The sequence below is a fragment of the Mizuhopecten yessoensis genome, unplaced genomic scaffold (assembly GCF_002113885.1).
Source record: "Mizuhopecten yessoensis strain PY_sf001 unplaced genomic scaffold, ASM211388v2 scaffold8195, whole genome shotgun sequence".
Lineage (NCBI taxonomy): Eukaryota > Metazoa > Mollusca > Bivalvia > Pectinida > Pectinidae > Mizuhopecten > Mizuhopecten yessoensis.
In genome coordinates this window covers 827892-851820 of record NW_018407426.1, presented here as the reverse complement: position 1 = coordinate 851820, position 23929 = coordinate 827892, and the positions used below count along the sequence as shown (strand labels likewise).

The 23929-nt window shown below is 35.3% G+C and overlaps 2 protein-coding genes across 2 annotated transcripts; both read right to left on the bottom strand.

Annotated features, from left to right (window-relative positions):
- Positions 1-641: 641 nt before the first annotated feature.
- On the bottom strand, positions 642-9052 carry LOC110455272 (G-protein coupled receptor 161-like). Its single transcript, XM_021505287.1, has 2 exons — positions 7621-9052; positions 642-3033 (listed from the first exon to the last, which is right to left on the bottom strand). The coding sequence occupies exons 1-2, from the start codon at positions 7826-7828 to the stop codon at positions 1265-1267; spliced, it is 1977 nt and encodes a 658-aa protein (XP_021360962.1). The 5' UTR covers positions 7829-9052; the 3' UTR covers positions 642-1264.
- A 2065-nt stretch (positions 9053-11117) lies between these two features.
- LOC110455267 (G-protein coupled receptor 161-like) lies at positions 11118-23250 on the bottom strand. The gene is made up of 3 exons (XM_021505280.1): positions 22486-23250; positions 18097-19939; positions 11118-13509 (listed from the first exon to the last, which is right to left on the bottom strand). Exons 2-3 carry the CDS (start codon positions 18302-18304, stop codon positions 11741-11743), a joined length of 1977 nt encoding a protein of 658 aa, XP_021360955.1. The 5' UTR covers positions 18305-19939; positions 22486-23250; the 3' UTR covers positions 11118-11740.
- Positions 23251-23929: the final 679 nt, after the last annotated feature.

Sequence of the window (23929 nt, the reverse complement as noted above, 5' to 3'; positions counted from 1 at the left end):
TATTCATATCTACCATCTAACTGCGTCGTCAGGACAATCTTATTTTTCAAAACTCTTTGAGAGCATCAATCAGGTTAAGATTAATTTAGACATAAAACTTATTACAAAATATGGAGAGGTCATGTTTCCACACTGATTCATATATATGTGTACTTAAAGTGAAACACGTGCGTCAAATTAGCACTGCCACAAGACAAGTTGTAAATTCTATTTTCATTCAGTATTTAAAATTCCTGGGCAAGTTGCCTCCGTCCTTGTCAATTGCCTTATATTGTATTTCCAACTTAGTTAAGTGTGAACTAATATTGCGGTTTTGCATTGAAAAACGTCAATCACACCAAATCTATTTAATAATGGAACAAATTCAATCTGCATTAATACTTTTCAATGAAATAAGTTATACTTTTGACAAAATGACGGATATGTTTGATATCAAATCATATTCTATATTATTCCTACATTCATTAAGTACGGACCTCCAATTTGCACAATACTCGTGACCTGGATCAATAGGCATGCAACCATTGTCATAGTTAAACATAAAATCTGCGCTCAAACCAACTTAATTGTAATTTATTAAAGGTCATTAAAATCATGCAATACAGTCAAAGAATAAACTACAGACGTTAAAAAATGGTAATCGGTTTTTAATTTCCATAGTCCATCCAAAACATCGGAATTTATTTAAGATTTATTAAAGTGATTGAGCAGAGAAACGGAGGCCGAATAATGTATATGGCTTCACGAATAAAGAAACTGCACAAACGCGCGAAAATTGAACCTCATAAGTTGGCTGTTCTTCTGAAAAATAAATAGACTTATATGTCTCTACAATGCTGAGGGAAATGAAAACACTGTTGATTTTTGTTAAGAACAAAAGAACACAAAAAGTTGACCTCGTTAATGAAGGCGCTGTCCAGTAAATATAACGAAATTTAATTTTGTATCACTATTTTATTTTTTAGGCAGGGAGACATACCATTTGGAGGTAAAAATAAAACTTGCAGTGGTAAATTCATTATCTTAAATGCATCATAAAAACGAGACACATTTGTACGTTTAATGTATATCTGGAGAAGGATTACCTTAAACTAGTAGGTAATACACCCCAGACTTCTACTCTACATGACATTTACCTTAAGACTGTGATTTCAAATTACATTGGTTACCCAAAATAAACACTTGATTAAAAACAAGTGGCTGCCTGTTTCATTAAAAAATCCGATACTTTTATTGTTTGATAGAAAATGACAAGTTAATAGGTTTAAGCAGACAAACAATTTCGCTTTGGTTGTGGAGACACATGTATAAGATGCGTTGAGTTACCATCTTTGATTGATGTCTGTGTCACGTGATTTGATGTTGACGGTGTCTTCCGGTTGAGTTCAGGATCTGAACCAGTATTGCATTCTCGACCTAACTCGACCGAAGAACCGGCATTACCGTTTTGTGCGTGATCAGAAACGTGTGGACGACAGGATTCTAAATCTGGCATTGGTACAGTTATCGAAGTTTGCATACCCTCATAGAGGCTGTGATGTCTGTTTTGTTTACTCCGAGGAAAATTGTCGAACCTAAATAATGCTTCATCGACCGATAGGCCGCGCCCTGATCGGCGATTCTGTCCATGTTGTCCCTTGCTTGGACTAAAATGTTCAAAATACAGGAATGATCCACTATCTCGATTTTTCCTAGAAAATGTTTCGTCTTTCCTGGCCCCTAAGGAATTTATTCGCGATCGACGACGTCTGTACTGAATCTGTGAATCTTTCGAGATGGCAGGATTCCATGCCAGGTCCAAGTCCTCTAAGTACTGCCATTCAGGAGATTCGAGTGTCTCCTGGATAGGTATTGACGCCTCCTCGCGTATAGACATCATCCGCTCACGCTTTGTTCGTATCCGTTTTCTCTGAAGATATAAATCAGTAGGGTTCAGAAATAATTCTGGTTTTTGTTCCTCTTTATCCACGGAAACCTTTACAATTTCTTCCGACGGGTTTTCCGCCTTTTTAGGGAATTGACCGGGTTTGAAAACATTTTCTAGTTCTACCTCCTCTTCTTTTATAGTTTTCATTTCTATCCTCCTGCTCTTTCCGCCTGACCTAGTTTGACAACTGTTCGAAGAGGACGATGTCGTCGTTGTCTTTGGTATCGATACACTCATCGTCGTCGTTGAATAGAAGTCATCGTTGTCATCGCCAGAGCTTGATTTTCTCGAATCTCTCCCACTAGGTCCACAGAAAAACTTATTTATCTCGAATCGCATTACCCTATTCATGAATACATATATAACAGGGTTGATTACCCCAGTCAGGAAGAGAAAACAGACAGCGAGCGAATCGCTGTAGGACACTATGGTGACTGATCTGAGCCTTAAAAACGACACCGTCATATATGGAACCCAACAAATAGCATATGTAAAAGCAATCAGCAGGATCGTTCGCACTGCCTTGCACTCCATATTTTGATATTTCACCTGAACGTTTTGTGAAACGTCACTAATATCCGATGAATCACTCGGCGGATCTTGGACCGAACTTGTAAGTCCTCTAATAGAACTCGTTTGCATTGAAGGATACACTCGACTCGACCGTTTTGTGTGGCTGATCGCCGCTTTGAAAATGCTCAGATAGCAGATTGCCTGGACAAGGAGAGGGAGAAGGAATACTAATATACACACTGTGGTGAGAAACTCACTAGACACCTCCCAGTTTATTGCACACGTGTATTGGTTTGGTATGTAGTCATACGAACCCCAGTTTAACAACGGCAGAGACGCTAACACTACACTCAACAACCAGCACATGGCTATCAGTATATTAGCAAGTTTCTGTGTAAAGACATTCACATAACGAAGCGAGTTTATAATGGCATAATTCCTGTCAAGGGAGATAACCATCAAGGAAAACTGTATGGAGAACACACACACACTAAAGATGAATCCTTGAATTTTGCACCAAATGTCGTTGAATATCCAACCTGACGAGGAGAAGACGGAGGTCAAGGTGAACGGCAATACCAAAACGGACAGCGCTGGACAAAAAAAATAAAAGGTTCATTATGTGGAATTTTTGAACTATTGACAAACTATAAAACCCCTATAATTGGTAGGTTAAGAGTCACATACAAACTTCCTTTATTTTGACCTTATTTTAAGGTGGCATGGACTTGCTCAAACATCTGATTAGTCATATTCCGTGTGAATCAATTATGTGTTTTACTGTTTTCGATAGAATAATGATATAGCTTATAAATGTCATAACGCTATAACTGCATTTTGACCAGAACCGCTCATACAGTCACAACTTTTAAATAAATAAGTTTTGGTACCGTGAAACATTAAGCGAAGTTTTTATCAGGGTTTTTTTTTGGAACAGAGTCAGTGTGAATAGACCATAATAATACAATCTGAATTTATTCTATTTTATCAGTGGATTATTATACAATAGTGATTTTTTATCACATTCCTGTGTTGTTTGTTAAAAAACTAAACAATATAATACCGAAGTGTCCACAAAAAACATTATTCGAACTAAAAATCGATAAAACTAGGGCATAACATAAACAAAGGAGAGATTCACATTGATATTATAAAAAAAGGTACAACGAGAATAAGACCATGAATTCCGAAAGGGTAAGCGTCTTTTACTTCATCGATAGCACATGCAATGTAAATAAATGGCACGTTGTCACATCAAACTCGGGTATTAACAACAAAACCACAATACTGATGAGTATAATAAAAAACGACCTTCATATTACACAAAGAAATGCTGAAAGATTCTGATGATGACCATTAAACCTGTTTATAGTTAAAAAAAGATGTACGAGGTAAGAATAAAACTGTTACATTAGCATGTAAAAAAACTTTAGTTTCCATGGCATATAATGTGGCATTATAATTGTGACGTCACAATAACATCATGTCAAACAAATAGCACTTTTTCACAATATTCATATATTGACATTTTCTTGATTTTGATTGGCCAGGTATGCATGAACAAATATTAGTTTGTGTATTTAAGGAACGATGTATTAATTCCACTCTTTTCATTAATTGTTTTACATAAAATGATAAAATCTTTTACACCAGTACTCTACTCAACGAACTTTATATAATAGTCTACTCACTATGGAATAAACTATTCCTATTTGCTTAGTTTTGCTTATTCAAAAACACTTGATCAAGATTTAGGGGTTCTCAAAACACATGTTATTGCATACTTCTACTCTGAAATGGTATAGATTTAATTCACTTTTGAAGCAAGAATTATTTATCGGTGGGGTGATTTTCCCAAAACAACATGTTAAGCCAGGAGAAGAACCATGATCCAGGGACATTACTGTTGCTAACCTACATAAACGATTAAAAGGTTCAAGATTAAAGGAAAAAAATTATATGATTTCAATATATTGAACTTGTGCATTAGCTATCGAAATGGCAAATATCTAGGACAAGACAGTCAATATCAAGGCATTAATAATGATGTTGTCATAAAAATAATTCATCGGATTTGTACCTACGAAACTAAGCTCTACATGCTCTAGGTATATAGATGTACTTTAGATAATGTCATTTCGTAGTATTGATTGGGCCGCAAAAGCGATTGAGATGCTATTAGTCCGACGCACTATTTCTTGAGGTGATCAGCCTAAAGGTCTTATTATTGATTACGATAAACATGCTATTCACAATTTCAATAAGTAATGTTCAATAAAGTTCAATATTTTCTTATTACAAAGATAAATTCCTATTTTTAATTTGGGTCTTTGAATATATTGCATCAGGGATTGGAAGTTTGGGTGACTATATCATATTTTGAGGGATGTGTTGAATCTTAACCTTCGATAGTCTTTGCTGATGACACGTACATGATAATCTTTCCATTTTCTAGTACAGAACTCGAGGAGTATATAATAAAATTTTGCGGGAATCGTAAATATGACGTCTTCCAACTAATTCAGATTAACCTAAAATTCTATTTGTAAGGACGCTGTATATAGAATTGACGTTGAGTTTGGTATATCACCCTAGAGATTGACATTGATATGCATATGGGAGATTGCGTTGAAATTACAAAAAAACGCCCTACCTTAAACAGTAAATGCATTAAAACAAATAAAATGTCTTTGAAATAAAACTATATCATCAGAAATAAACACCATTTTATTTAGGCCACAATCACAAGAGAAAAGATCAACATTTTTTCTAAATTCCACGTGGCTTGGTTTTAGCTTTTAATTGCAAGATTAAATAAAGCGTCACGAATTGAAATGAGCTAACCACCATCTGTGAGTGTAACAACTTTATATTTTCAAACTTGTTGGATGATACTTATAAAATATAGAGCCAAAATCAAACCAACCCGTTTCACAAAATGCACCATTAAAATGTCTCTATTGATTTATTCCATCATAATTTAGAGAAAATATTCCTTGTGCCCTTAAAAACCTAGAAAGTTCCAAAAACAAGATTGGCTGTCAGGACATTTTTACATCTGCTTGCATTAAATAATCTCACATAATACACACAAAAATGTTACTCTTCATGTGCAGTTCAAGAAGAAGAAGATTCGTCACTATCTGAACCGCCTGATTAATATGGTCAATCAAATTGATTCTAAACATAACACGTTTTCCTTCAGATAGGAATATTGAATAAATAGTAAAACAAATTAAGACACAACTGCCGCTAGCATATGCTTCAATTGTACCTTTGTTCTTAGAAGATTTATTATATATTCAGATCGAAGAAAGGCTGTGGAGAAATATTTACATGATATATCATCATAATGATGATAATTATTTTATTGTATGGCAATTGAGGTTTACAGATAATTGGAATTACTGAACGAGCTGCATATGGGTGTAGACTTTATGATAGACAGAGATTTTAATCAAATTATATTTTACGATATACTAGAAGTCAGGCATAGTTAACAAATTAATACTAACACGCAGCTAGGCGTAAAATAACAATATCTTACTTTCTGATATATCATCGATGCGGTGCTTTAAAAGGGCAAAAGACAAATTAACCCGTCGATTGATATACCCTCAAAAACTTAGAGTCAATGACACTACATGATAGTCTATATCACAAGCTTTCATCGATCTTTACTTACAACATGACAACAGGGACGGTTTACTACCATCTGTGAAACGATTGTGATTTTCCTATCGTAAACTTTCTCTTTCTTGATAGTAACATCCTGCTTACCCAACTTACGATGTTGACATGTTGATTGGATATTCCTGAGCTTTCTTCGAATATCATGACTTCTGTTATAGATTTTGACTGCTGTCAAGTAAACTTATAACTTTATGAAAGTTATAGATTGTAATCAAATCGACTTTTACGACATCTTAGTTAAGAAATTGAGTACAGAAATCAGTAAATACACATCATAAACCAACATCCATTCTTGAACGTTGTCCTACAGGTCATAACAAAAACAGGAAATATGATAAGTTACTATCTGTTATATCGATGATAAGGTGTATTTAAATAACAAGAAATTTTAATTACCACGTCAATCTTATAAATCCTCCTGAACTTGGAATGAAGGACTCTACAACTCGTCTATACCAGCGGCTTTCCCCGATCTTTACTCACAACGTGACCAACTTCTTATTATTTTTTCTATCGTGAACTTTCTCTTTCTTAAAAAAAACTTCCCGGCTTTCGCAACCGACGATAATCACATATCACAGTTGATTCGGTATTCAAAAACTCGTTCTGATCTGAATATCACTATTTCCGTTAAAGATGCCGAATGCTGGTCGACAAATGAACTTACAGCACAGGGTTTCTAGAAATACAGAACAATGAGCAAGTTTTAAAGTCGCCATCATTATTTGATTGGGAAATAATAGAAATCTTAATTAGTGTAATAAAGATTGATGTGTTTTAGTATGCTCTTCAGTGTAACTGAAGACATCACCCTCCTCGAACATCTTAACTTATTCTCATTGTACTGATCAAGGGTCTTAATTTCAGTAATTCCTTTGTTTATGTTTTGCTATAGTTTTGTCGATTTTTAGTTGACGCTTCGGAATTATCTTATTGTAGTCGTTGAAAGAAGGATATATAAAACATAGTAGTGAAGAAGATGTACGCAATCTTCGTCTTTAAAACAAGTGATTTTTGCGAAATCGCAAAAGTTGAATTACAAAACCCCTAAAAACATAAAATCATGAAATCACCGGAGTGAAAACGAAGTAAACAAAATGTAACGCTTATTACATCTCCAAATGCAAGGAATGTGAATATATGGCTACCAGTAAATAATCTTAACAATATCTTGATAAATGACCAGAAAACGAAAAGAATACTTTGGGGGGAAAAGAAAATCTACACAGTTTATGATGCAAATTGAAATTACAATAACTATTTGTACAGTTCCATATCAGAAGGACGAAAGATCTTACAATTTCAATTGATATAAGTTCGTCAATGTCGTGTTGAACACAAAATGTTAATTTATGTTTTGATTTCGCTTTTGTTATGATTGAATTTCCCTTTGATATCTTATGAACATGTTACTTTAAATTAATAATTTAAACAGACATTTTTCATATTTCATAAGAAAGTAATATAATATAAAGTAAACATCTTACCCAGCTCCGAGCAGGACAGGTTCAGAACGAAGCTGTTCGAGATGCTTAAGAGATTGGACTTCCGGTAAAAGACGAAGCATACCATCCCGTTGGCTGCGACCGACAGGGCTAAAATGACTCCTAGACACAGAGCCATCACGGAGATACCTACATTGACATCTCGTTCGCAGTCCGCACTCTCTGTCAGATTACAGTTCGTGTATGGCATGACTAGTTTTTATAATCCCTCTTTGTCACAGATTGTAACATTTCTAAGTAATTAGGTTTCCAAAATGAGAAAATACAGCATGCTGACTCAGAAGTAAGACATATATTTCAAAGTAGCTTCCTAATGTAGCATCGCTATTTGATCATTTTTCTCCCAACATAACGCATAATCACATAATATCTCCATGTATTATATTTCCAGGCATAATATAATACCATCGCATTAGGTGCTCTTTAACGGGCAAAGTCTAAAGTGATCATAGCACACAGTAGAATACTCCGACCCAACGACTTTCACATGTACATTGCCAACACGTACCGGTAACCGTTAAGTGTGTGAATGCCTTTCCAATAAATGGTTTCCCAAAATTTGTCATTATTTAATGGAATAACACTGATTCTTTATATTTATTCCCATAAGAAAATTCGATGGTAGATTTTCGCACGTTACTACCGAACGTAAAAATGATCACAAAGACACTGCTATTTTGCCTTTATGAATATACGAAGGAACCGGATTGCCTGGCCTTTCTTTGGTCAAGTTTATACTGTTATGACAATACTATATTTTGTGTAGGTTTTGATCGTTAATTGGATAGCACCTCGGTCTCACGTTAGGTCTACGATCAGTTTTGGGTAACACTGCCAAATGTCTCTTGGTTAGAGTTGACGTAACGAAATAACACATGTCTTCCTGGTATTGTTGTCATTGCGGATGGTTCTTACGACCAGCGTCAATCGTTACTTATGGTATTCACTTTAAAAGTATGCGTAGGGATTGAAAGGACAAGCGACAAACGTGCGATGACAACTTCCGGCTACATACACGTATGTGTTTACAATACAGTAAGAGGTTATCGGTGTTTCACTTGATGACATACACACGACTGTTGTCACTAAGTACATGGTTAGGGTGACATTTCTTAAAGTTCAATGCCAGGAAAATGTTGGAAACACATACACTTGATTATTAAAAGGAAATGTAAACATCCATGGGCGATTCTTCCAAAATTTCACAGTGTTGGTAGGATTGTGACCGCCTGTCAAACTCCGTTACATAAGGTTTTAATATAAACCTTCCTTCGTGACTCCTCCAACACTATAGAGTTTTCATTTGGGATTGTTTTATATAATCAGAAACGCATTGCATAACTCCGTTACACTAGGCCAAATCCTTACAGCTATGTGACAGTCTGTTAAACTCCGTTACACTAGAAGAAATCCTTGCAGTNTTCACTTGTTTCTCCATGTTCAGTGAACTATCAAAGTATACCCCAACAGTTAGTTTTCGAGATAAACTAATAAAAATTCACATCTTGAGAGACTGAAAGCCAAATAATATTTTCAATATTTCCACTTGCTTTTTTGACCATGTAACATAAATCAAGCGAGTTTCAAAAAAGCTGGCTTGAGCACAGAATTAAGGCTTGGGCACGAGAACGGTTTCAAGAATACGGGCCCTGGTCGTATTCGCCTGACAGAGTCAACAAGTTACCATCGGTTTTTTATTTCGAATAACGATTTTGTTGACACTTTGATTTTTGGTTTTCTTTTTACACAAATATGGTTTATTATAATTCCTTAAATCAGCGAAATAAAATCGTTCTTATAAAATATTATTAATCTATTCACTTATTTCAATAACTTACAGAACTTTTGGTCTGCATATTGTAAAACTAGACCTTAGTTCAATTATGGACAAAATTTTGGGTTAATATTTATAGTCACCTTAATTTTAGGAATTGTTCATTTCTGCAGAAGCTTTGCAAAAACCATGATAGCTTGCAGAATTGTCGATGGCTGACAAGCTCAACCACTATCATAAATTCTGCAAGTATTTCTAAAACACATTTAAACAGATGGTTTATATATTTTTCTGAGCGAACTCAACTCCTCCTGAAAAAGAAGTTTCGGAGTACAAATATTCTTTAAAAAAACGAAATATTGAAACATGCAAGTATTTAAAGGACACGAATCGTTAGAATGCAACTGTAATGCATAAAACCTTTTTTACTTCGGTTAAGATTTTCGATGTATCAACAGCATCACTTATGTGATATTTTGACTAATTCTCAAAAACAGGTGTGTGTGTGTTTCGATTTAAACTAATACTTTTTCCCCACCTTTCACAGAATAGCTGTGAGTGATTTCTTCTGTCAACCATTAGGATATAAACAGGCTACACGAAACTATCCGCTTGTCTCAACCTCAGCATTCCATTCATAAAAAGACAAGTGACCCAGCTCACTTATGAGTACAGCCGATTGAAGCACCGTCATGTTTCACACAAAGTGTATACTCCGAGCTAAGTGATGTCTTCAGGAGAAATGTAAGTTAAAACTCAAATCTGTATAGAAAATTCATAACAATTGATATGATACCTAACACATAATACATCTGATTTGAATTAGGGTTATTCTTTTTGAAAACTACCAATTAACACTATCTACCATTATTATAACTTCAGCTAATGATCATCTCCGCTATTTCTTCATACATTCTTTATATGTTATTCACGAAATAACAATAAGGTACTATTTATGTATATCTTTTTATCAGTGTCTGAATGTTATATTCTCAATATCTTCGCAAACAACTCTCCCGAAAATACATATTGATCGCAAAAATTGAGATACTAAGCTATACATGTATTCATATCTACCATCTAACTGCGTCGTCAGGACAATCTTATTTTTCAAAACTCTTTGAGAGCATCAATCAGGTTAAGATTAATTTAGACATAAAACTTATTACAAAATATGGAGAGGTCATGTTTCCACACTGATTCATATATATGTGTACTTAAAGTGAAACACGTGCGTCAAATTAGCACTGCCACAAGACAAGTTGTAAATTCTATTTTCATTCAGTATTTAAAATTCCTGGGCAAGTTGCCTCCGTCCTTGTCAATTGCCTTATATTGTATTTCCAACTTAGTTAAGTGTGAACTAATATTGCGGTTTTGCATTGAAAAACGTCAATCACACCAAATCTATTTAATAATGGAACAAATTCAATCTGCATTAATACTTTTCAATGAAATAAGTTATACTTTTGACAAAATGACGGATATGTTTGATATCAAATCATATTCTATATTATTCCTACATTCATTAAGTACGGACCTCCAATTTGCACAATACTCGTGACCTGGATCAATAGGCATGCAACCATTGTCATAGTTAAACATAAAATCTGCGCTCAAACCAACTTAATTGTAATTTATTAAAGGTCATTAAAATCATGCAATACAGTCAAAGAATAAACTACAGACGTTAAAAAATGGTAATCGGTTTTTAATTTCCATAGTCCATCCAAAACATCGGAATTTATTTAAGATTTATTAAAGTGATTGAGCAGAGAAACGGAGGCCGAATAATGTATATGGCTTCACGAATAAAGAAACTGCACAAACGCGCGAAAATTGAACCTCATAAGTTGGCTGTTCTTCTGAAAAATAAATAGACTTATATGTCTCTACAATGCTGAGGGAAATGAAAACACTGTTGATTTTTGTTAAGAACAAAAGAACACAAAAAGTTGACCTCGTTAATGAAGGCGCTGTCCAGTAAATATAACGAAATTTAATTTTGTATCACTATTTTATTTTTTAGGCAGGGAGACATACCATTTGGAGGTAAAAATAAAACTTGCAGTGGTAAATTCATTATCTTAAATGCATCATAAAAACGAGACACATTTGTACGTTTAATGTATATCTGGAGAAGGATTACCTTAAACTAGTAGGTAATACACCCCAGACTTCTACTCTACATGACATTTACCTTAAGACTGTGATTTCAAATTACATTGGTTACCCAAAATAAACACTTGATTAAAAACAAGTGGCTGCCTGTTTCATTAAAAAATCCGATACTTTTATTGTTTGATAGAAAATGACAAGTTAATAGGTTTAAGCAGACAAACAATTTCGCTTTGGTTGTGGAGACACATGTATAAGATGCGTTGAGTTACCATCTTTGATTGATGTCTGTGTCACGTGATTTGATGTTGACGGTGTCTTCCGGTTGAGTTCAGGATCTGAACCAGTATTGCATTCTCGACCTAACTCGACCGAAGAACCGGCATTACCGTTTTGTGCGTGATCAGAAACGTGTGGACGACAGGATTCTAAATCTGGCATTGGTACAGTTATCGAAGTTTGCATACCCTCATAGAGGCTGTGATGTCTGTTTTGTTTACTCCGAGGAAAATTGTCGAACCTAAATAATGCTTCATCGACCGATAGGCCGCGCCCTGATCGGCGATTCTGTCCATGTTGTCCCTTGCTTGGACTAAAATGTTCAAAATACAGGAATGATCCACTATCTCGATTTTTCCTAGAAAATGTTTCGTCTTTCCTGGCCCCTAAGGAATTTATTCGCGATCGACGACGTCTGTACTGAATCTGTGAATCTTTCGAGATGGCAGGATTCCATGCCAGGTCCAAGTCCTCTAAGTACTGCCATTCAGGAGATTCGAGTGTCTCCTGGATAGGTATTGACGCCTCCTCGCGTATAGACATCATCCGCTCACGCTTTGTTCGTATCCGTTTTCTCTGAAGATATAAATCAGTAGGGTTCAGAAATAATTCTGGTTTTTGTTCCTCTTTATCCACGGAAACCTTTACAATTTCTTCCGACGGGTTTTCCGCCTTTTTAGGGAATTGACCGGGTTTGAAAACATTTTCTAGTTCTACCTCCTCTTCTTTTATAGTTTTCATTTCTATCCTCCTGCTCTTTCCGCCTGACCTAGTTTGACAACTGTTCGAAGAGGACGATGTCGTCGTTGTCTTTGGTATCGATACACTCATCGTCGTCGTTGAATAGAAGTCATCGTTGTCATCGCCAGAGCTTGATTTTCTCGAATCTCTCCCACTAGGTCCACAGAAAAACTTATTTATCTCGAATCGCATTACCCTATTCATGAATACATATATAACAGGGTTGATTACCCCAGTCAGGAAGAGAAAACAGACAGCGAGCGAATCGCTGTAGGACACTATGGTGACTGATCTGAGCCTTAAAAACGACACCGTCATATATGGAACCCAACAAATAGCATATGTAAAAGCAATCAGCAGGATCGTTCGCACTGCCTTGCACTCCATATTTTGATATTTCACCTGAACGTTTTGTGAAACGTCACTAATATCCGATGAATCACTCGGCGGATCTTGGACCGAACTTGTAAGTCCTCTAATAGAACTCGTTTGCATTGAAGGATACACTCGACTCGACCGTTTTGTGTGGCTGATCGCCGCTTTGAAAATGCTCAGATAGCAGATTGCCTGGACAAGGAGAGGGAGAAGGAATACTAATATACACACTGTGGTGAGAAACTCACTAGACACCTCCCAGTTTATTGCACACGTGTATTGGTTTGGTATGTAGTCATACGAACCCCAGTTTAACAACGGCAGAGACGCTAACACTACACTCAACAACCAGCACATGGCTATCAGTATATTAGCAAGTTTCTGTGTAAAGACATTCACATAACGAAGCGAGTTTATAATGGCATAATTCCTGTCAAGGGAGATAACCATCAAGGAAAACTGTATGGAGAACACACACACACTAAAGATGAATCCTTGAATTTTGCACCAAATGTCGTTGAATATCCAACCTGACGAGGAGAAGACGGAGGTCAAGGTGAACGGCAATACCAAAACGGACAGCGCTGGACAAAAAAAATAAAAGGTTCATTATGTGGAATTTTTGAACTATTGACAAACTATAAAACCCCTATAATTGGTAGGTTAAGAGTCACATACAAACTTCCTTTATTTTGACCTTATTTTAAGGTGGCATGGACTTGCTCAAACATCTGATTAGTCATATTCCGTGTGAATCAATTATGTGTTTTACTGTTTTCGATAGAATAATGATATAGCTTATAAATGTCATAACGCTATAACTGCATTTTGACCAGAACCGCTCATACAGTCACAACTTTTAAATAAATAAGTTTTGGTACCGTGAAACATTAAGCGAAGTTTTTATCAGGGTTTTTTTTTGGAACAGAGTCAGTGTGAATAGACCATAATAATACAATCTGAATTTATTCTATTTTATCAGTGGATTATTATACAATAGTGATTTTTTATCACATTCCTGTGTTGTTTGTTAAAAAACTAAACAATATAATACCGAAGTGTCCACAAAAAACATTATTCGAACTAAAAATCGATAAAACTAGGGCATAACATAAACAAAGGAGAGATTCACATTGATATTATAAAAAAAGGTACAACGAGAATAAGACCATGAATTCCGAAAGGGTAAGCGTCTTTTACTTCATCGATAGCACATGCAATGTAAATAAATGGCACGTTGTCACATCAAACTCGGGTATTAACAACAAAACCACAATACTGATGAGTATAATAAAAAACGACCTTCATATTACACAAAGAAATGCTGAAAGATTCTGATGATGACCATTAAACCTGTTTATAGTTAAAAAAAGATGTACGAGGTAAGAATAAAACTGTTACATTAGCATGTAAAAAAACTTTAGTTTCCATGGCATATAATGTGGCATTATAATTGTGACGTCACAATAACATCATGTCAAACAAATAGCACTTTTTCACAATATTCATATATTGACATTTTCTTGATTTTGATTGGCCAGGTATGCATGAACAAATATTAGTTTGTGTATTTAAGGAACGATGTATTAATTCCACTCTTTTCATTAATTGTTTTACATAAAATGATAAAATCTTTTACACCAGTACTCTACTCAACGAACTTTATATAATAGTCTACTCACTATGGAATAAACTATTCCTATTTGCTTAGTTTTGCTTATTCAAAAACACTTGATCAAGATTTAGGGGTTCTCAAAACACATGTTATTGCATACTTCTACTCTGAAATGGTATAGATTTAATTCACTTTTGAAGCAAGAATTATTTATCGGTGGGGTGATTTTCCCAAAACAACATGTTAAGCCAGGAGAAGAACCATGATCCAGGGACATTACTGTTGCTAACCTACATAAACGATTAAAAGGTTCAAGATTAAAGGAAAAAAATTATATGATTTCAATATATTGAACTTGTGCATTAGCTATCGAAATGGCAAATATCTAGGACAAGACAGTCAATATCAAGGCATTAATAATGATGTTGTCATAAAAATAATTCATCGGATTTGTACCTACGAAACTAAGCTCTACATGCTCTAGGTATATAGATGTACTTTAGATAATGTCATTTCGTAGTATTGATTGGGCCGCAAAAGCGATTGAGATGCTATTAGTCCGACGCACTATTTCTTGAGGTGATCAGCCTAAAGGTCTTATTATTGATTACGATAAACATGCTATTCACAATTTCAATAAGTAATGTTCAATAAAGTTCAATATTTTCTTATTACAAAGATAAATTCCTATTTTTAATTTGGGTCTTTGAATATATTGCATCAGGGATTGGAAGTTTGGGTGACTATATCATATTTTGAGGGATGTGTTGAATCTTAACCTTCGATAGTCTTTGCTGATGACACGTACATGATAATCTTTCCATTTTCTAGTACAGAACTCGAGGAGTATATAATAAAATTTTGCGGGAATCGTAAATATGACGTCTTCCAACTAATTCAGATTAACCTAAAATTCTATTTGTAAGGACGCTGTATATAGAATTGACGTTGAGTTTGGTATATCACCCTAGAGATTGACATTGATATGCATATGGGAGATTGCGTTGAAATTACAAAAAAACGCCCTACCTTAAACAGTAAATGCATTAAAACAAATAAAATGTCTTTGAAATAAAACTATATCATCAGAAATAAACACCATTTTATTTAGGCCACAATCACAAGAGAAAAGATCAACATTTTTTCTAAATTCCACGTGGCTTGGTTTTAGCTTTTAATTGCAAGATTAAATAAAGCGTCACGAATTGAAATGAGCTAACCACCATCTGTGAGTGTAACAACTTTATATTTTCAAACTTGTTGGATGATACTTATAAAATATAGAGCCAAAATCAAACCAACCCGTTTCACAAAATGCACCATTAAAATGTCTCTATTGATTTATTCCATCATAATTTAGAGAAAATATTCCTTGTGCCCTTAAAAACCTAGAAAGTTCCAAAAACAAGATTGGCTGTCAGGACATTTTTACATCTGCTTGCATTAAATAATCTCACATAATACACACAAAAATGTTACTCTTCATGTGCAGTTCAAGAAGAAGAAGATTCGTCACTATCTGAACCGCCTGATTAATATGGTCAATCAAATTGATTCTAAACATAACACGTTTTCCTTCAGATAGGAATATTGAATAAATAGTAAAACAAATTAAGACACAACTGCCGCTAGCATATGCTTCAATTGTACCTTTGTTCTTAGAAGATTTATTATATATTCAGATCGAAGAAAGGCTGTGGAGAAATATTTACATGATATATCATCATAATGATGATAATTATTTTATTGTATGGCAATTGAGGTTTACAGATAATTGGAATTACTGAACGAGCTGCATATGGGTGTAGACTTTATGATAGACAGAGATTTTAATCAAATTATATTTTACGATATACTAGAAGTCAGGCATAGTTAACAAATTAATACTAACACGCAGCTAGGCGTAAAATAACAATATCTTACTTTCTGATATATCATCGATGCGGTGCTTTAAAAGGGCAAAAGACAAATTAACCCGTCGATTGATATACCCTCAAAAACTTAGAGTCAATGACACTACATGATAGTCTATATCACAAGCTTTCATCGATCTTTACTTACAACATGACAACAGGGACGGTTTACTACCATCTGTGAAACGATTGTGATTTTCCTATCGTAAACTTTCTCTTTCTTGATAGTAACATCCTGCTTACCCAACTTACGATGTTGACATGTTGATTGGATATTCCTGAGCTTTCTTCGAATATCATGACTTCTGTTATAGATTTTGACTGCTGTCAAGTAAACTTATAACTTTATGAAAGTTATAGATTGTAATCAAATCGACTTTTACGACATCTTAGTTAAGAAATTGAGTACAGAAATCAGTAAATACACATCATAAACCAACATCCATTCTTGAACGTTGTCCTACAGGTCATAACAAAAACAGGAAATATGATAAGTTACTATCTGTTATATCGATGATAAGGTGTATTTAAATAACAAGAAATTTTAATTACCACGTCAATCTTATAAATCCTCCTGAACTTGGAATGAAGGACTCTACAACTCGTCTATACCAGCGGCTTTCCCCGATCTTTACTCACAACGTGACCAACTTCTTATTATTTTTTCTATCGTGAACTTTCTCTTTCTTAAAAAAAACTTCCCGGCTTTCGCAACCGACGATAATCACATATCACAGTTGATTCGGTATTCAAAAACTCGTTCTGATCTGAATATCACTATTTCCGTTAAAGATGCCGAATGCTGGTCGACAAATGAACTTACAGCACAGGGTTTCTAGAAATACAGAACAATGAGCAAGTTTTAAAGTCGCCATCATTATTTGATTGGGAAATAATAGAAATCTTAATTAGTGTAATAAAGATTGATGTGTTTTAGTATGCTCTTCAGTGTAACTGAAGACATCACCCTCCTCGAACATCTTAACTTATTCTCATTGTACTGATCAAGGGTCTTAATTTCAGTAATTCCTTTGTTTATGTTTTGCTATAGTTTTGTCGATTTTTAGTTGACGCTTCGGAATTATCTTATTGTAGTCGTTGAAAGAAGGATATATAAAACATAGTAGTGAAGAAGATGTACGCAATCTTCGTCTTTAAAACAAGTGATTTTTGCGAAATCGCAAAAGTTGAATTACAAAACCCCTAAAAACATAAAATCATGAAATCACCGGAGTGAAAACGAAGTAAACAAAATGTAACGCTTATTACATCTCCAAATGCAAGGAATGTGAATATATGGCTACCAGTAAATAATCTTAACAATATCTTGATAAATGACCAGAAAACGAAAAGAATACTTTGGGGGGAAAAGAAAATCTACACAGTTTATGATGCAAATTGAAATTACAATAACTATTTGTACAGTTCCATATCAGAAGGACGAAAGATCTTACAATTTCAATTGATATAAGTTCGTCAATGTCGTGTTGAACACAAAATGTTAATTTATGTTTTGATTTCGCTTTTGTTATGATTGAATTTCCCTTTGATATCTTATGAACATGTTACTTTAAATTAATAATTTAAACAGACATTTTTCATATTTCATAAGAAAGTAATATAATATAAAGTAAACATCTTACCCAGCTCCGAGCAGGACAGGTTCAGAACGAAGCTGTTCGAGATGCTTAAGAGATTGGACTTCCGGTAAAAGACGAAGCATACCATCCCGTTGGCTGCGACCGACAGGGCTAAAATGACTCCTAGACACAGAGCCATCACGGAGATACCTACATTGACATCTCGTTCGCAGTCCGCACTCTCTGTCAGATTACAGTTCGTGTATGGCATGACTAGTTTTTATAATCCCTCTTTGTCACAGATTGTAACATTTCTAAGTAATTAGGTTTCCAAAATGAGAAAATACAGCATGCTGACTCAGAAGTAAGACATATATTTCAAAGTAGCTTCCTAATGTAGCATCGCTATTTGATCATTTTTCTCCCAACATAACGCATAATCACATAATATCTCCATGTATTATATTTCCAGGCATAATATAATACCATCGCATTAGGTGCTCTTTAACGGGCAAAGTCTAAAGTGATCATAGCACACAGTAGAATACTCCGACCCAACGACTTTCACATGTACATTGCCAACACGTACCGGTAACCGTTAAGTGTGTGAATGCCTTTCCAATAAATGGTTTCCCAAAATTTGTCATTATTTAATGGAATAACACTGATTCTTTATATTTATTCCCATAAGAAAATTCGATGGTAGATTTTCGCACGTTACTACCGAACGTAAAAATGATCACAAAGACACTGCTATTTTGCCTTTATGAATATACGAAGGAACCGGATTGCCTGGCCTTTCTTTGGTCAAGTTTATACTGTTATGACAATACTATATTTTGTGTAGGTTTTGATCGTTAATTGGATAGCACCTCGGTCTCACGTTAGGTCTACGATCAGTTTTGGGTAACACTGCCAAATGTCTCTTGGTTAGAGTTGACGTAACGAAATAACACATGTCTTCCTGGTATTGTTGTCATTGCGGATGGTTCTTACGACCAGCGTCAATCGTTACTTATGGTATTCACTTTAAAAGTATGCGTAGGGATTGAAAGGACAAGCGACAAACGTGCGATGACAACTTCCGGCTACATACACGTATGTGTTTACAATACAGTAAGAGGTTATCGGTGTTTCACTTGATGACATACACACGACTGTTGTCACTAAGTACATGGTTAGGGTGACATTTCTTAAAGTTCAATGCCAGGAAAATGTTGGAAACACATACACTTGATTATTAAAAGGAAATGTAAACATCCATGGGCGATTCTTCCAAAATTTCACAGTGTTGGTAGGATTGTGACCGCCTGTCAAACTCCGTTACATAAGGTTTTAATATAAACCTTCCTTCGTGACTCCTCCAACACTATAGAGTTTTCATTTGGGATTGTTTTATATAATCAGAAACGCATTGCATAACTCCGTTACACTAGGCCAAATCCTTACAGCTATGTGACAGTCTGTTAAACTCCGTTACACTAGGCCAAATCCTTACAGCTATGTGACAGACTGTAAAACTCCGTTACACTAGGCCAAATCCTTGCAGCTATGTGACTGTTTGTCAAACTTCGTTCCTCCAAAATCATTCAGTATTCATATGGAATTGTTTGTCAAACACCCTTACACTGAAAACGTTTAAGGGTGATTCCTTCAAAATTATTCAGCATTCATTTGTAATTGTTTCATATTATCTGAAATCCTTACGCCGTTGAGATCTTCTGTTAAAACACTAATATACAAGGGACTGGTTTGTTCAAAGTGTGTTTAGATTTCACTCGTCAGTTCTTCATTGTTCCTATAGTCCTTGCACTGTCATGACCTTCTGTTAGACACCTTCACACTAGGCGCCGTATACTCTTATCTAGACACACTGTATACGTGCTGTGATGGTTTGTCACGCCCCCTGTATTAGAGATAAAACAAAACCAGAATAGGACACTACAATTATAAAAGGTATTGAAAATATAGTCACGATAGCATTTTCAGATTATGTGGAAAACAATCCAGAATGATATAAATAAACACCAGAATATTTTCGGATAATGTAGAACACCCGCTGATGGCGGTAACATAATAGTCTACCTGCGGTATAAACGCATCCTCGTCTACAGCCACCAATCTTTAACAACAAATTGGATATTTCTATATAATGTGTGAAGCTGCAACATAATATTATACCCCTTCCGGCGACAAAGGATGACATTTGATTCACGTACCAAAAGGCCATGGTTTAATCATTTTACATACACTATATCACTGCCGCAAGGTTTAGTATTCTAAGCTAACATATACAGTAATAGGGATGCAGCTATTACCTGCTCTGTGGTGCGTCTTCGAGTATGTCAAGCACATTTTAATAATGGCAATAATAGTATCCTGGCAACTATAAAATGGCCCTGGAGATTATATCGATTACATTATAGTCATTAAACCCTGTAAAATCTGTCATTTCGTAGCTCATATCCGGTTGGAAGCTCTTTGGTTTCAGAACTAATATCCTTTCATTGGATAAAAAATATTGAAATTAATTCTTACCTAGACGCATGATGCTACAAAGCTTATTTCAGATCGTGGCAATTATTGTACGTCAATTTTAGTATTTAGACAATGTTCTTGACGACGTTTGTAGATATGAATTCTTACCTAAGCACGGTTATAACCAAAGCTGACTTAATACCCTTTTCGTATACATCGTCTTCAAATATTTGTCCTTTAATAATGCCTTTGTATTTGCAATGGATTGGGACAGCTTTTTACCTGATCCAATAAATATTGCTTATTATTCTTTTATAATTAAAACTCCAAAGAAGGCTAGGTAAAAAAAAATCAAACCATCAATAAAGGGACACAATGGATATTTGAACCGATGGATGAGTATGATCACCATATTTACATTACAATTACATGACATTCCATATTGATTCACTTTGATTAATTTTGGTTGGTATATATGATAGATATTGAAAGCATTGCTATGGTCACCATTTGGAAAGAAAAAAATATTATTATTTTTTTAAGAATACTTAATAGATATATATTGTTTGGATATTAGGATAAAAGATTCAAAGTTTACAATACCGATTTTTTTTATAACAGCTTTTGAAAACGGTAAGGTTTTTAAGTCCGACTATTGAAACAATTTTACAACTAAATGTCCTAGTGTATGCTAGTATGCCTTTGGTCAAGCGTGTCAATAATTACACGGGTAATTTGACACAACGTTACAACTAAATTTCCCAAGGTGTACTCGTGTGTTCCTGGTAATAAAGTGTCAATAATTACACGGGTTACTTAACAGAACGTCACAACTAATGTCACAGAGCGTACTCGTGTGTCCCTGGTCATAAGGTGTCAGTAATAACACGAGTTACTTAACACAACGTCACAACTAATGTCCTAGCGCGTTCTAGTGTGTCCCTTGTCATAAGGTGTCAATAATAACACGAGTTATTTAACACAACGTCACAACTAATGTCCCTGGACATAAGGTATCAATAATAACACGAGTTACTTAACACAACGTCACAACTAATGTACCCAGAGCGTACTCGTGTGTCCCTGGTCATAAGGTGTCAATAATAACACGAGTTACTTAACACAACGTCACAACTAATGTCCCAGAGCGTACTCGTGTGTCCCTGGTCATAAGGTGTCAATAACAACACGAGTTACTTAACACAACGTCACAACTAATGTCCCACTGTGTACTCGTGTGTCCCTGGTCATAAGGTGTCAATAATAACACGAGTTATTTAACACAACGTCACAACTAATGTCCCACTGTGTACTCGTGTGTCCCTGGTCATAAGGCGTCAATAATAACACGAGTTATTTAACACAACGTCACAACTAATGTCCTACTGTGTACTTGTGTCTCCCTGGTCATAAGGTGTCAGTAATAACACGAGTTATTTAACACAACGTCACAACTAATGTCCTACTGTGTACTTGTGTCTCCCTGGTCATAAGGTGTCAGTAATAACACGAGTTACTTAACACAACGTCACAACTAATGTCCCACTGTGTACTCGTGTGTCCCTGGTCATAAGGTGTCAATAATAACACGAGTTACTTGACACAACGTCACAACTAATGTCCCAGAGCGTACTAGTGTCTCCCTGGTCATAAGATGTCAATAATAACACGAGTTACTTAACACAACGTCACAACTAATGTCCTAGAGCGTACTAGTGTCTCCCTGGGCATCAGGTGTCAATAATAACACGAGTTATTTAACACAACGTCACAACTAATGTCCCAGAGCGTACTAGTGTGTCCCTGGTCATAAGGTGTCAGTGATAACACGAGTTACTTAACACAACGTCACAACTAATGTCCCAGAGCGTACTCGTGTGTCCCTGGTCATAAGGTGTCAGTAATTACACTGGTTTATCAGCTCCCTCCTAGGCAGAATGATATACAGCAGTAATAAAGGGTCTAACCACATACCTAGAGCCAATAAAGGCTTGCTCCGGTATCATTGCCTCTTCGATCACTTAGTCAGCATTGTGACGTCAAACCAAATCCACAGATTCACTCTTCATGAAAATGACGTACCTTTGCAATTTTCTTCCCATCAGAATGCTCACGTATTTTTCATATAGTATCATGCACGAATATTTTTAGCAAATTTGCATATACATGCGCTTTCTGCATTGAGTCGTCTATTATGCGCAGTTGATATCGGTTTCGATTTTTTTTATCAGCGATTATAACTGGCATCTGCGTGATGACGTCTTAAATCGAGATCAACATTTTTTCACTTGATGTGGTGTTCGTTTTTCACAATTTTATATCGGTATTACCTGTACCAATGTGATTACGTTATCAGTTGTGATAAACAATTCTCGCTGGATTTCTAATGAAGATGTCTATTTTTTTCAGTATGTGTTGGCGAGCATGTGATGAAGGCTCTGTATTCAGCGTTTACTCTTGAGATGTATTGCGCTGGCCTTACAGTTTGAGCTCGTCTGTTATATCATTTCCTATATATTGGTCCACGTGGAAATTTCTGCCTTTGGTTAAAGTGTATTGATTGACATATGATAACAGCTGTGGGATAAGTTTACAGACGGACGCTGTCACGTGGGTTCGGTTTATAGACGATTCTAAACTATCCGTGGCGTTTCCTTTTGTTGCTTGACCGACACAGGTGAAACTATCAGTCCAGTTTAGAATTACACAACAGCTTATATTAGTTATATCCAGATTCAACATTTGTAGATACAACTGTCAAAATATTCCCATCGGAAATGCACTTTATCACCATAACTGTTTCACTTGAAAAAGTACTAAATAATAACTAATTAAATATTCTTTTTTTCAACTATACGTAGCGTTTTGTTCCAGTGGTATAAGCATTACATATCCATGAGGGATATGTATCGCCCCACAGCTTGAATGTTCCAGTGATATTTTTTTATTAAATCTTAATCAGGACTCGTATCGGCCTATATTTTGTGAGTTCCAGTAGTAAGATAAGCGCTTAAGCAGTTATGCAGGCACAACTGAACTGCCAAACGAACGAACAGAGTCAATGGAAGCTTACTTTGCATGCTTTCCCAATTTTCAATCACAAAGCATCGATCCTTCATTAGCATCACAATTCATGTATCTCACAAGTCTTTAAGATCAGCAAGTCAATAGTTGTAATATCAAACTGTCTAAAATCAAATCTTTCGGCAATTCAATTTCTTCATAAACTTCCTGTATGCTCCAATGTAATGCATCATAACTTTCGAAGGAATTATCTATCCCAATATTCTAATGCTACAATTGTATTCCAGCTGAATGACCTTTAATCACACTGCTTGAATGTTCCAAAGATCTTCATGTGCTCACAAGTTAAACAATATAGAACGTTCATATAAGTTCCAGTTTTATAACCTAGGCC